The sequence below is a fragment of the Phalaenopsis equestris genome, unplaced genomic scaffold (assembly GCF_001263595.1).
Source record: "Phalaenopsis equestris unplaced genomic scaffold, ASM126359v1 Scaffold000107, whole genome shotgun sequence".
NCBI classification, from domain to species: domain Eukaryota; kingdom Viridiplantae; phylum Streptophyta; class Magnoliopsida; order Asparagales; family Orchidaceae; genus Phalaenopsis; species Phalaenopsis equestris.
In genome coordinates this window covers 2,463,190-2,479,014 of record NW_018164549.1, presented here as the reverse complement: position 1 = coordinate 2,479,014, position 15,825 = coordinate 2,463,190, and the positions used below count along the sequence as shown (strand labels likewise).

Below are 15,825 nucleotides of genomic sequence, written 5' to 3'. Positions count from 1 at the left end.
TGGTTGTGTTTACTTGGGCGTTAAATCTAGCCTTTATACTAAGGGTCGGTCGACCCCCTTGATCCAACTAGTTGAATTGTTTCAACAAGTGCTCGATTCAGCCCCTCCCTAGGCTCGCATTAATCTCTCAAAGTTGAGGGAGCTTTGACTTCATTCGTCGAAGCTTATGACTTTCTGTTGCCAGTGATGGAGCTGTTGTACCCTTCTAGAACTGAAAAGTCTTTGACTGCAGTCCGAGAAACATCTAGATCTCACTGTTGATTGCACCATCCCCCAAAACACCTGAGAATTTTTCATACTTGCCAGCATACATACATATCGATCCACCCTTATGGGGGTCCATTACTCAGCTGAGTTGAGTCTGTGTGTCATGTGTATGTTGTTGAATCCTTCCAAAGTAATCCAAGGTTGGCTCAACATGCTATGGAGTGAAGGTAACCTAAGCCTCCCCAAATGGCGATGGCCATGGTGGTGAGGTGTCGATCAAGATGCCCATAAATGCTCTCTGTTATGATTCTCCTATTTGAAATCGACGTCTTAGTCATATCATATTTTGTCATTATCAGGAATGGTCTTACCAATGTTGCTTTTCTGGTAAGGACACTTGTGATCTCGAGCTCTACTGAAGGAAAAATGATGATGTGCTTCCCCTCCTTGACGAAGGAGTAGGTGTTTCTAAATTTATCATGTTCAATTCTATGGTCAAATTAATACGGTCTCCCCAAAAAAGGTGGCAGACATCCATGGGCGCCACGTTGCACCGCAACTAATCTTGTAGCTGATTTCCAATCAAAAACTCTACTACACACCTCTAATCAATGTTGATCTTGTTCTCTTTCTTCAACCACATAAGAAAATATGATTGGGATTGTCTTTAAATCATGAGGCTCAATTTCTTCAGCATTTGCATAAACACCACTTTCTTGTTGCTCCCTCCATTGATGATGACACCATATACCTTTCCATTCACAATGCAGCTGGTGTAGAATATGTTGTGGCAAAGTCATAGTGGATCCCTTGTATCCTCTATCTGTAGGACTCGTCAAAACATGAGTATCTCGCCTTATCCAGTGAAAGATGTAATATGTCATTCTATTAAGGCATATCTGTGTAGATTGTCTTGTTTTAACAAATTTACATACTTTGCTTAAATTCAAACATAAAATTGTTGATTTTATTTATTAAGTAGGGTATTTATATACTCAATAAATCATTAGAAAATTTCTTTCATACCTTAGACTTAAAGTAAGTTGGAATGTTGGTCATATGAATGGCAGAAACCTAATGATTAAATTGAAAAAAGAAGAAGATTATTCTTTCCTTTTCTTAAGAAAGGTTTTGTTTGTAGGAAAAATAAGAAGATTATCTGCCTCCTTATTGTACCAAGTGCAAGATGTTTGGATACACTATTAAATACTACTTTATTGCTCATCTGAGTTAAGACAACCAAAAGGAACGCAAGTCATTGCTGTCAATTATAATCAGATACAAGATGTTGAACCTGGTGCGATCTTGAATGCAGGGGGTCTGGTGGAGAAATTGATGGATGCTAATGAGAGTATGGGTACAATGACAGTGGAAACTCTTGCAAGTTTTCCTAAATTTGTTACGAATAATCAAGAGAATGCTGATGAAATTGAGTCCTTGTTAGGAGACAAAGATTGTTGATCGATCAATTCATAAGGAGGGTACCTCATTTCCTTAAATTGATGTAGTGGATGACAACATGCACCCTACCTTGGTGGCTATGACATTACCATCTCAGAACAAGACTATACCTAGGAAGTATATTTTGACAACTTTGAATTTCAGAACAGTTAAGCATCATGCACCTCTTTATAGTTGGAATACAGAGGGAAGGATACTTCTTTAGCACATGGTGGTTGCTCTGATATTTCTTGCCCCTCATTTAGATTATGTGAAGGATTTGGTGGAACTAAACTTGACCAACCTTATTATGAATGCTCTGCCGAAGAGGAAGAAATATTTTTAGAAACTGATGTAATTGAAAGTGCTACTGATCATGAGGGTTAACGCAAGCTAGAACCACACTTAAAGAAGAATGGACTAACCAAAAATTCAGAAAGGGGAGAATAAAGGGTTCTAGAGAGCTTAAACTTCTTAATCCAATTAAAAAGATATTGCTGAACACAATCACTATCAAGCACCAAGTTAGGTTCACTTATTCTCCTTCTAGAGTTATTAGAGGGTATAAAAACTTTTTTTCAATGTTGTTTTAAGTTCCTCATTTGGAACATTAGGGGCATAACTAAATCTGATGCCTCTATTAGACTTAAGAACTTAATCAGCGTACACAAGTTACCTTTTTCTGCTACTTTGGAGCCTTTGGTGGTTGGGGACAATAATGATAAATACATGGGGAGGTTAGGTAAGTTCCAAGCCTTCACAAATACTAACAACAAAATTTGGCTACTTTTTATTTTTATATCATCACTCTTCTCCATTTCTCAGTGTTGATTCATAAAATTAAACTTCTTCTTCATAGTTATGATCTAAGGCTTGATGGTGTTCATTCTTTTATTTTCTTCTTCTTGTGGATGGGTTTGTCTATCTTCTAAATTGATTAATGATTAGTTCCATTTGCGCTCACTTGAGCAACCTATAACCCCGATTAAAAATGGGTTGGTGGTTTATTTTTTCTTTTTACATTGAAAATTCTAGCAAATGGTATTACCATTTAATGTTCTTTGATTATAATAGTTTCAAATGTCTAGCACATTTCCTTTTCCTTGTTTCCTAAATCCATTACACTCAAATATACTTTTGCAAGGAAGTCCTTGAACCTTCTAGTATTGGGTTTAGTATATTTATGTGTAATTCTTGATAGATTAAGATGTTAATAATTTCAATTTAGTAAGATTCTTAGATCAAATTTGAAGCTCAATAATCTATGTTCTTTGTCGAATTCAAATTAAGAAAAATTCTATAATACTTGTGAAGAGACGAAAATTGTTGGAGTTTTTTTAGTTGAAATGTTTGGTATCCAAAATTTTTATGATTTTATGCTTGGAGGATTTAGATGCATACCAATGTCTTTTGTGTTTACATACGTAACACTAAATTTTTAGGAGGTTTACATACATACATTCAGTGCTTTCGTATTTACATACACACCACTTTACTCCATAAAATATATGCATTCAAATGGTTTAATACTTATGTATTTGAATGTGTAACACATTATTCTATTAAAGCATATTTGTGTAGATTGTCTTGTTTTAACATATTTATATACTTTGCTTAAATTCAAACATAAGTTTGCTGATTTTATTTATTAAATATTGTATTTATACTTAACAAATCATTATAAATTTTCTTTCAGTCCTTAGACTTAAAGTAATTCAGAATGTTGGTCATATGAATGGTAAACACCCGATGATTAAATTGGAAAAAGAAAAAGTTTTTCTTTCCTTTTCTCGAGTAAGTTTTTGTTTGTTGGAAAAGGAAGAAGATTATCTGCCTCATTATTGTACTAAGTGAAAGATGTTTGAACATACTATTAAATATTGTTTTATTGCTAATCCTGCGTTAAGACAACCAAAAGGAATGCAGGTCATTACTGTCAGGTGTAATCAGACATCGGCTGTTGAACTTGGTCTGATCTTGAATGCTGGGGGACTGGTGGAGGAATTGATGGATGCTAATGAGTCTGCGGGTACTATGACAGTGGCAACTCTTGCAAGTGTACCTAAAGTTGTTATGGATAATCAAGAGAATGCTGATGGAATTGAGCCCTTGGTCAGGGACAAAGATTGTTTGATCAATCAGAGCATAAGGAGGGTACCTCATTTCCTCATGTTAATGAGGTGGATGAAAATATACACCCTACCATGGTGGTTATGGCAGGACCATCTCATATTAAGATTGTGCTTAGGAAATATATTCTGACAACTTTGAATTTTAGAACAGCTAAGCATCATGCACCTCTCTACATTTTGAAGATGAAGGGAAGGATACTTCTTGAGCACTTGGTGGTTACTCTGATATTTATGGCCCTTTATTTAGATTATGAGAAGGAGTTGGTGAAACTGAACTTGACCAACCTTACTGTGAAGACTCTACCGAAGAGGAAGAATCTATTTAGAAACTGATGTAATTGAAAGGGCTACTGATCATGAGCGTTAACACGTGCTAGAACTGCACTTGAATAAGAATGGACTAACCAAAAATCAATAAAGGGGATAATTAAGTGTTCTAGAGAGTTTAGACTTCTTAATCAAATTATAGAGATATTGTTGAGCACAGGCAATATGAAACACCAAGTTAGGTCCACTGATTCTCCCTCTAGAATTATTAAAGGGTAAAAAAACATTTTTTAATGATGTTTAAGTTCCTTATTTGGAACATTAGCGGCATAGCTAAATCTGATGCCTTTTTAAGACTTAAAAACTTAATCAGAGTACACATGTTACCTTTTTTTTGCTACTTTGGACCCTTTGGTGGCTAAGCACAATAATGATAGATACATGAGAAGGTTAGGTAAGTTCCAAGCCATGAGAAATACTAACAACAAAATTTGGCTACTTGCAGAAGCTTTGTTAAAGTGAATGTTTTACAGGCAAATGAATTTTTTCTATTGGCCAAAATTTGTTGCAATGGTATCATTTTCTTGCTTATTGTTGTATATGTTGGTTGTTATAAAGACTCTAGAAGAGCATTATGTGAATCTATGAAATCTTTTTGTGGAGAATGTTGACCTCACTTTTGGTGGGGTCTTCTTCTTTTTTATATCCCTTTAGAGTCCAGGATCTTAGCCTTAAGTATTCCTTAAAGACTATCATAGCATATTTGTGGATGGACGACTCCCAAAAGTAGAACCTAAACTGAATCTTCATTATCTTTGGTTCAAAATATACTTGATTTTAATTCTTAACATTTTAATGTTGAATCAATTAAAATTGAGTTAAGAAAATTAAGGTTGAGTGCTCCAATAGGTTTTTATAACATGCATTTAGATAACTCAGTGAGCTTTGAAACTTGACTTTATGTCTTAAGTGTCTTATAATCTTATGACACCCGCTCAATCAGACTTAAAATTTCCTCTTAGTTCATGCCTTTGGTTCAATACCAACTCAAATATATTTGGAGTTCATCTCAAATTATGATTGAATTTAAATTTAAAATAAAATGAAATAAATTAATTAATAAAAATAAAAATTGGGTTAAGTTTGGAATTAAACACATAATTTGAAATTAAGAAATTTTAAATTCAAACATAGATAAATGATGAAAAAAAACCTAAACTTCAAAATCAAATCATATAATCCCAACTAAACACAAATAAAACAAGTTCTTTAATATATTTGGAATTGAATACAAAAAAAAAGTTTTTAAAAATTTCATTAAATCCATAGTTAAAAATTTTGAAATTTTTAATTAATGTAAATGAATGTTTAAATATAAAATTAAAATAATAAACAAAATCAACTTGAAATATTATTAGAAACTGATGTAATTGAAAGGGCTACTGATCATGAGTGTTAACACGTGCTAGAACTGCACTTGAATAAGAATGGACTAACCAAAAATCAATAAAGGGGATAATTAAGTGTTCTAGAGAGTTTAGACTTCTTAGTCCAATTATAGAGATATTGTTGAACACATGCAATATCAAACACCAAGTCAGGTCCACTGATTCTCCCTCTAGAGTTATTAAAGGGTAAAAAAACATTTTTCAACGATGTTTAAGTTCCTTATTTGGAACATTAGCGGCATAGCTAAATCTGATGCCTCTATAAGACTTAAGAACTTAATCAGAGTACACATGTTACCTTTTTTTTGCTACTTTGGACCCTTTGGTGGCTAAGCACAATAATGATAGATACATGAGAAGGTTAGGTAAGTTCCCAGCCATGAGAAATACTAAAAACAAAATTTGGCTACTTCCAGAAGCTTTGTTAAAGTGAATGGTTTACAGGCAAATGAATTTTTTCTATTGGCCAAAATTTTTTGCAATGGCATCATTTTCTTGCTTACTGTTGTATATGTTGGTTGTTATAAAGACTCTAGAAGAGCATTATGTGAATCTATGAAATCTTTTTGTGGAGAATGTTGACCTCACTTTTGGTGGGGTCTTCTTCTTTTTTATATCCCTTTAGAGTCCAGGATCTTAGCCTTAAGTATTCCTTAAAGACTATCATAGCATATTTGTGGATGGACGACTCCCAAAAGTAGAACCTAAACTGAATCTTCATTATCTTTGGTTCAAAATATACTTGATTTTAATTCTTAACATTTTAATGTTGAATCAATTGAAATTGAGTTAAAAAAATTAAGGTTGAGTGCTCCTATAGGTTTTTATAACATGCATTTAGATAACTCAGTGAGCTTTGAAACTTGACTTTATGTCTTAAGTGTCTTATAATCTTATGACACCCGCTCAATCAGACTTAAAATTTCCTCTTAGTTCATGCCTTTGGTTCAATACCAACTCAAATATATTTGGAGTTCATCTCAAATTATGATTGAATTTAAATTTAAAATAAAATGAAATAAATTAATTAATAAAAATAAAAATTGGGTTAAGTTTGGAATTAAACACATAATTTGAAATTAAGAAATTTTAAATTCAAACATAGATAAATGATGAAAAAAAACCTAAACTTCAAAATCAAATCATATAATCCCAACTAAACACAAATAAAACAAGTTCTTTAATATATTTGGAATTGAATACAAAAAAAAAGTTTTTAAAAATTTCATTAAATCCATAGTTAAAAATTTTGAAATTTTTAATTAATGTAAATGAATGTTTAAATATAAAATTAAAATAATAAACAAAATCAACTTGAAATATTATTAGAAACTGATGTAATTGAAATGGCTACTGATCAAGAGCGTTAACACGTGCTAGAACTGCACTTGAATAAGAATGGACTAACCAAAAATCAATAAAGGGGATAATTAAGTGTTCTAGAGAGTTTAGACTTCTTAATCCAATTATAGAGATATTGTTGAACACAGGCAATATGAAACACCAAGTTAGGTCCATTGATTCTCCCTCTAGAGTTATTAAAGGGTAAAAAAACATTTTTCAACGATGTTTAAGTTCCTTATTTGGAACATTAGCGGCATAGCTAAATCTGATGCCTCTATAAGACTTAAAAGCTTAATCAGAGTACACATGTTACCTTTTTTTTGCTACTTTGGACCCTTTGGTGGCTAAGCACAATAATGATAGATACATGAGAAGGTTAGGTAAGTTCCCAGCCATGAGAAATACTAAAAACAAAATTTGGCTACTTCCAGAAGCTTTGTTAAAGTGAATGGTTTACAGGCAAATGAATTTTTTCTATTGGCCAAAATTTTTTGCAATGGCATCATTTTCTTGCTTACTGTTGTATATGTTGGTTGTTATAAAGACTCTAGAAGAGCATTACGTGAATCTATGAAATCTTTTTGTGGAGAATGTTGACCTCACTTTTGGTGAGGTCTTCTTTTTTATATCCCTTTAGAGTCCAGGATCTTAGCCTTAAGTATTCCTTAAAGACTATCATAGCATATTTGTGGATGGACGACTCCCAAAAGTAGAACCTAAACTGAATCTTCATTATCTTTGGTTCAAAATATACTTGATTTTAATTCTTAACATTTTAATGTTGAATCAATTAAAATTGAGTTAAGAAAATTAAGGTTGAGTGCTCCAATAGGTTTTTATAACATGCATTTAGATAACTCAGTGAGCTTTGAAACTTGACTTTATGTCTTAAATGCCTTATAATCTTATGACACCCGCTCAATCAGGCTTAAAATTTCCTCTTAGTTCACGCCTTTGGTTCAATACCAACTCAAATATATTTGGAGTTCATCTCAAATTATGATTGAATTTAAATTTAAAATAAAATGAAATAAATTAATTAATCAAAATAAAAATTGGGTTAAGTTTGGAATTAAACACATAATTTGAAATTAAGAAATTTTAAATTCAAACATAGATAAATGATAAAAAAAAACCTAAACTTCAAAATCAAATCATATAATCCGAACTAAACACAAATAAAATAAGTTCTTTAATATATTTGAAATTGAATACAAAAAAAAAAGTTTTTAAAAATTTCATTAAATCCATAGTTAAAAATTTTGAAATTTTTAATTAATGTAAATGAATGTTTAAATATAAAATTAAAATAATAAACAAAATCAACTTGAAATATTATTAATTCAAATTCTAAATCAACTTGAATTAAAAAAACATAAATCAATCAATATAAAGTTAAAATAAAATTGAAACAAATATAATAACAATAATAATAAAATTAAAAGATAATATAAAATATTTTATTTCAAATTCAAACTTAATAAAACACACACACACAGATATATATATATATATATATAATTAAAAGAGAGAGTTACTAGGAAATTTAAATTTAAATATTTAGTACAAATTATAAAAAAAAGCAAATAATAATAAAAAAAATGATAAAATCTAATAAGTAATAATATAATAGTCCGATCTCATCAAAATAAAATATAATGATGAAAATAAATATTTTCACCTCAGTAACACATAAACAACACATCAAATTTGACTTGTTGAACTGATAACATCTTATCGGCTAGAGACTCGCCATGTCATCCGACCAACCTTACACCAACAACTTAGGGTTCATTTGGGGCAGCTTATAAATGCGGTCAATATTTTAAAAATAACATCATACTGTCTAATTATCGTATAATTTGTGCGTTTTTCTGGCTTATCCAAAATTTTTTATTTTTTTGTTTGTTTTGTTTTATTTCGTGAAACAGGGAGCCCACATGGGAAAAATTAATTCATATGGACGGCATAGGTCATCCGATCTCCATCTTTGTATTTTGGTGGACCTAAATTAAAAAAAAAATTAATAAAAAAAATCGATGGAAGCTATTAGCGATCGGACGGGCAATTGATTTCTGCGTACCCGGGACAGCGTTTCGTTCGCATTAATATACTCCCATGCCCTTTGTGCCCTCGTTCGCATCTCCCTCCCCTTCTTCGCATCTCCCGTGGCCTGGCCGCTCCTCCCTCTTCCTCGGCAATCTCTCTTGGAAGGTAACAACTTCGACATTTCCTTCTTCTTTTTCGGGTCTGTTGTGTTCGGATATTTTCTTATTTTTTTGCTTTTGAACTGCAAATCGCAGTTTTCTTCTTCGCCAAAGAGAACAGTTCTTCATCATCGCAACTACCTCCATGGATATAGCAGAATCTTGCCGAATAAAATATTGGCTATAAATTTCCATACGATTTCAACCGAATGCCCTAATTCTTTAATTTTCTGATTTCTATCTTGGGTCGTCCCTCTTCCTCCAAGCACCAGAAGAGTTCTCCTCTCTTCCTCCTTCATCGATTCGCAAATATTTTCATCATTTTTGCACGATCTTTTATTTCCATCTGATCAAACCGCAAGGATCTCTTTCTTCTTCCTTTGATCAAATCGCAAGAAACTTCAACAGGTAATTTCAAACTTGTCTTCCATTCGCATGTAATGTTTCTTGTTTTTTGATATTTTCTAATGAGTGGAGTGTATGCTATAAGTAAAAATCACATCCTATTTCCTACGACTCCTTTATTTTTTAATTCATCACTCTCTCCATCTCTCAGTGATTTTCGTGAAATCCAACCAACTTCTTCTTCATAGTTTTAATCTAGGGCTTGATGGTGTTCATTATTTTCTTTTCTGTCTTCTCGTGGGTGTGTTTGTCTATCTTCTGAATTGATTAATGATTAGCTCCATTTGTGCTCACTTGAGCAACCAATAACCTCGATTAGAAATGGGTAGATTGTTTATTTTTTATCTATACATATAATTGTAGCAAATGGCAATACCATTTAATGTTCTTTGATTGTAACAGTTTCAAATGTCTAGCACATTTTCTTTTCCTTGTTTTTTAAATCCATTGGTCTCAAAGATACTTTTGCGAGGATATCCTTGAACCTTTCAGTATTGGGTTTGCTGAATTTCTTGTATAATTCTTGATTGATTAAGATGCTAATAATTCTAATTTAGTAAGGTTTTTAGATCAAATTTGAAGCTCAATGACCCGTGTCCTTTCTCGAATTGAGATTAAGAAAGTTTCTTCATACTTGTGAAGAGACAAAATTTGTTGGAGTTTTTTTAGTTGAACTATTTGCTATCCAAAATTTTTATGATTTTATGCTTGGAGGTTTTAGATGCATACCAACGTTTCTTATGTGTTTACTTATGTAACACTAATTTTTTAGGACGTTTACATACATACCATTCAATGCTTTCGTATTTACATACATACCACTTTATTCCATAAAATATATGCATTCAAATGGTTTGATACTTATGTATTCAAATGTGTAATATGTCATTCTATTAAACAATATCTGTGTAGATTGTCGTGTTTTAACATATTTACTTTGCTTAAATTCAAACATAAACTTGCTGATTTTATTTATTAACTAGTGTATTGATATACTTGAACACTTAATTTTTAGTATAAACTTACAAATTTAATAGAATTCAATGTTACCTTAATAGAACTTAAATTTTGAATGAAATTTAAATTATTTTGTTTGTCATAATCTTATTCTTATTGATAACTACCTACCATGTAATGTATATTTAAGTTTTTAAATGTCTTTTAATTCTTTACCATTTCATTTAGGGGTTGGCTGTTTGCCACCAAATACGACACTGTGTTTTTTGGCTGATGATGAAATTTATATTTGCAATGGAGAAAGGTAGTTTTAAATAACAACGACCTGCTTGTAACCACTAGTTATGCTGATATAGGAGTTTGTCTTCCATATAGATTTGAGCTGCACCTTTCGATGTGAAATTTATATAAAAATTATGTTAAATTGATTCTAAATGTTTTCTTACCTCAATTTTCTCTATTTCACTGAATTATATAGGTGTTTGTCTGATACTGAAGAGAAAGAATGGCTGCGCACAATATTGCTCATGCTACTCTTAAGGGCCCCAGTGTTGTCAAGGAGATATGCATTGGGATCACTCTAGGCCTTTTTGCAGGTGGGCTGTGGAAGATGCATCACTGGAATGAGCAGCGAAAAACTAGAGCCTTTTATGACATGCTCGACAAGGGTGAGATCAGCGTCGTCGTTCCAGAAGAATAAAATGCATTGTCATATTACTTATTCAGAGCTTATTTGATTCTGGTCAGAAAATGACTAAAAATATTGTGTGTTTGTTAAAGTAAAAGTTAAGTTTTGAGTGATAAAATATGCAATAAATTTCAACTTCTAGTACTGTGTTTATGTATTTAATATGTACTGTGTTTTGCATTTAGCAGTTTCTAAAATTTGTGCAAATGCTTTCATAAATTCATGTTTACGTCTCTGCTGACGTGATGCGGGAATAAATTTGTTATAAATTTTTGTTTTTAGAAGCCTGGTTAAGACATGCCATTTTTTCAAGTTAAGTTATGTTAATTATGAGCATTGTGAAGAGCTTAGGCTATAAATTTAGGGTTTGCATTCTTGAACCCACTTTTGAAAGTGAAATACTGATAGCAGTAGCAAAACGAGTTGACCCTTAGTGCCTCGGCATGCATATCAGGGGGAAGGATCAACCAGACTTTTTGGTTCAGTTGGCAGCTAAATAAGTCAATCGTGTGCTCCTGTTTCTTTTGGCTTTTCATGCAGTTTGGTTCCTAATTATTAGGTTTCTTTAGGGTATTTTTATAATTTTTTTTATATTAGATTGAGCTGCATTGAAGCATACAGTATATTTGGAAGTTGCTTTGTGGAGAATGTGGACGGATTAAAACAAGGGAATTCTATGGTTTACTTTCACAACCATGGCCTACTCGAAGGGCATCTGATGGGTTTATACATTAGTTTTTTAGTTGATGCATTATCGCACTTGTAATAAATTTTCATTATTATTTATTTCACCAGTATTTCATAATCTTTTCAATTTTTATGAATTAGCAAGAAATTATCATATCTTAACACAATTTAAACTCGGTTGGAAAAAAACTGAAGTTTGCATGCTGCCTCCGCCATGGTCATGGAGTTTCATGATTTATATTATTATTATTATTATTATTATTTTGTAAAATTTAATGCCTTGGGGCGTTTTTATGCATTTCTCTTATGTAATAGGCTCTTTTATTTTTTTTTGCAATTTATGTATGCTCAAGGTCATGTTTGTGATTTTTAAAAATAACAAAGGATATATTAATACTTGCTAAAGCCTAAATTGTCCTTTGATATATCTGTATGTTCGTAATTTTGGGATTATTATGCCCAGTTAAGGTTAATGGCTAAAGTGGCATTGGTTCCTTAGTCATATGCTTTGATTTATACATATGACTTTTGTCTAATTAGTTTGATGTTGGCATGTAGCTCGCTTTGCTGCGTATTGTAATTATTTTAGACAATTTCAACTGGAGACACGCTATGTTTTGATTCAACTGTCTTGAGAATCTTTTGGCGATGCTATCTACAGTGCATTGTGGTTTCTTGGTTTTGTGCTGTGTTATCATTAAATGAATGGTTGTTTTGGTGAAATTGTTGTTCGGTTTGTTTTTCATATAATTTCTATAGATTAATTTATTTGGTAACTGTGAAATAAAGTGAATTGGTTAAATGAAAAAAAATGACCTAATCTGTTTTTAATAAATAACTTCAATTATTTATCTTAAAAATGTTTAAGGAAACTAAAAATTAATGATTATGTATTCATGAATAAAATAAATAGGTAGATCAGTAATAAGTTTATAGAATGATTTATGCAGTAATATGAAGGAATTATTTGTAAATGACATTTATCCTTCAGAAGCATATAGATAGGGGCACTTCTCTTAAAAATTTTGATTTTATAAAATTATTTTTATAAAACTTGCTTGCTTAGCCTTTTCTTTTTTAATTCAGTTTTCTTACAACCATACTTTTTCCGCAAACATATAATTTAATTTTTGTCGAACACTTGAAAATTGATCGAGGATTAATTTGTTTTAGTATCATCACCTAGTTGACACTTTGCCAACATATTGAAACCGCCTGCATGTCGTTGCCATGTGGTTGACGATTCAAGTAATTTGACATTGCTAACATGATGAGTTTAGTTTTGTATTGATGCGTGTCTTATTTGTGTGCCTGGGTTGAGTCGAGCTCAAGTCAATTTAACATATCAAATCAATTTCTTGATTTTTTCCAACTGTCTGTTGGTTTAAAAAGTTGATAAGTTTTGATGGATTCAAATAATTGTATAGTTGTGTCTAAAGCGGTGCTTGGATTTCATGTGGGAAGCAAGACTTAACCACATATCATTGTTGACCTCTTAACTGGTTAGGGATTTGTATCTTCGTCGAATTGAGCAATCTTTGGCTATATGCAATCAATTTATGCAGTTCCATGTCGTGGGGCTATTATATGATGACTTATGGAAAGGCTTGCTATGTAACAATAGAGGTTATAGGGGGTTTGAGATACTTCAATAAATATTAGTGTTCAGTTATCGAGACAACAGAGCTCATCTCAGCTCTATTTATTGTTATCCTATCAGATTTTTTTCTGGTATCTAATGGTGTCACCCCCCCAGATGGCCTTCATGAGTGCATGAGAAAAATTTTTAGGAGATCTTAATAATCTTATATAGCAACGTAGGATTCATGGTTAAAGTTTTAATGCCGTTGTCACCAGCGATGCTATCAGAGTTCAGGTGTTGGCAGAGTGCATGTTGGATGAGAGTTGTATGATGTTGAATCTTCCCAAGTAGGTAAAAACGCCATTCTGTGTTGCTTATTATTTATCATTACTGCTTCTGAAGGAGCTGATGATCCGTGGCATCTTGAAATCTTATACTAGTGTGTGTTGTCTTGGGTTGGCCTGGGACAATCCTTGAACCCCCTATTTTATATCTATTTATAAATTAACTCGATTGAGTTTATGTTCTTTGAGAAAACATGAAAGATTGCACAAAATTTATGGGATAGTGGAGAAATTTAATTTCTATAGCTCGACTTGAAGCCAGCCAATTAGATTCTGCATACCCCTTAGGCATTTGATAGCAATTGCCTCATGCTGCGGTTCATAACTTCATGATTTTGGATCATATTTTGTATATGTTTGATGATGTAATCTGAGGGACCTCTTTATATATGATTTTTTTCATTATATATTGAATGTTTTATGTTCTTCAATATTACAAGCTCAACTAGTCTGTAAAAATGCCAGTGCTTTAATTTTCATTATTGGTAAAATTTTAAACTTTTTATCTTACAATAAGCAGTTCATTACAAAGTAATTTTGATGCCTTTTGTTTAATTTTTAATTTAATTTATGAAAAAAAATCATTCCCTTAGGAGCCCATAAAAGCTACATTGATTTTCTTTTTTTTTTCAATTAAGATTTTTCTTGTAGGATTGTCTCAATTTTTACTGGGTTAAAAGAACTTTCTTATGAATCATAATGTATTGAATGTTTCTGTCAACTAGAGGGTATAAATGTAATTTTTCTTGACAATTTCTGTCTTAACAGAGGGCATACATGTTATTTTTCTGTTAACAGGTGCTTTCATAAAAAAATTAAAAGCTGCTCAGAATGTTAATTTATATTAGTGGTCTTTGGATGTAGGTGTTTGAATGAGCCAAATCTATGTGAGCTCAATGCTCGTTGGCATTCAGTTCTTTTGAATTTATTTAGTTATTGTCAAAATAAGTTTGTGTTTGAAATTGTGCATGAATAGTATGTTTGTTTTTAACTTGATTCAAATTTGTTTGTTTGTTTTAGGAATTTAGTTCGAATGATGTAAAAATAACATAAATGATTAATATACAAAGCTATAATAAATATTGATTATTTAATTATTTTAAACCAAAAGAATTCAAACACAATTGAATAAAGGTTTGCTTAATGAATGAATTGAACACGTGCTACTTAACAAGATGAGCGAACACGTGCTAAATAGGCATCACGAATAATGAAGTTTTTTCTCAGCCTTATCTAGCTTCCTCTTGCAAATTAAAAAGGGCCTTTATTTTCCGGTCGCTTGATATTTTAAATGGGCCCAAAAAGGTCTTGAAACGAAAACTGGTAACTAAACTATTTTATGATTGAAAAACTCTTCTATGTAAAAGGAGAGGGACCCTATTTTGTTTTAGGTGTTGGCTGATTGCCACCAAATATGACCTGACATATTTTGGCTTATGATAACATTTAGATTTGCAATATGGAACAGTAGTTTTAAATAACGACCACCTTTTGGTCCTTGCCACGTGCTTCAGCGAGCAAGCACCTCAGAACCTATGCCCGTACCTTATTCCGATACAGACTCGATCCTAAAGACTCTGGGTAAAATACATAGAAAATTCCAAAAAAAACTCGACCTCCAGAAGAGTTAGCACCGGTTATGTTCATGCAACACTGAATGAGTCATGCTTGGCACGATGAGAGCGTTAGCATCACCTATAGAAAGCGTTAGTTTTTAAATCATTATTTGCTCATCTCTTTTTGTTTATTTTTAGGCATGACTCCTGCAAGAAAACCTCCTCTAATATACTAGTGCGTAGTAAACACACAAAGTAGCAAGCAAAGATGCTTAGTTAGGGCCCAAAACAATAGAGAATATAACCAGTGCATCAAAAAGACTATCTAAGCATCCTAGTTCTAGTCTAGACCACCGTCCACTACATAGTGTCCTAGTCACACCATCTAAGTGCATGTGCAGTGCAAGGTAAAATCTATTATATGACTTTGAAGGGGTTGTCGATATAGACCCCATCCTAAAGTTCCAATGAATCTAATGAATGTCACTCAAGGAAAGTCTTAAAAGAGTTGGCCTCACAGATGACCTAGCTTTGCTAGTTGCATAGTTTTAAAATAGTGTG

At 32.1% G+C, this 15,825-nt stretch overlaps 1 protein-coding gene across 2 annotated transcripts; it reads left to right on the top strand.

Annotated features, from left to right (window-relative positions):
• The first annotated feature begins 8,889 nt into the window (after positions 1 to 8,889).
• On the top strand, positions 8,890 to 11,236 carry LOC110020804 (cytochrome c oxidase subunit 5C-like). 2 transcript variants are annotated; one of them, XM_020719050.1, is made up of 3 exons: positions 8,890 to 9,052; positions 9,142 to 9,453; positions 10,886 to 11,236. In XM_020719050.1, exon 3 carries the CDS (start codon positions 10,913 to 10,915, stop codon positions 11,105 to 11,107), a length of 195 nt encoding a protein of 64 aa, XP_020574709.1. In that variant the 5' UTR covers positions 8,890 to 9,052; positions 9,142 to 9,453; positions 10,886 to 10,912; the 3' UTR covers positions 11,108 to 11,236. The 2 variants fall into 2 exon arrangements, with proteins under 2 accessions (XP_020574709.1, XP_020574708.1); XM_020719049.1 differs by lacking the exon at positions 9,142 to 9,453 and having other exon boundaries at positions 8,892 to 9,052.
• The last annotated feature ends 4,589 nt before the right edge of the window (positions 11,237 to 15,825 follow it).

Coding starts and splice junctions, on each gene's coding strand:
- LOC110020804 (XM_020719050.1), top strand. CDS start 10,913: ATGGCTGCGCACAATATTGCTCATGCTACTCTTAAGGGCCCCAGTGTT.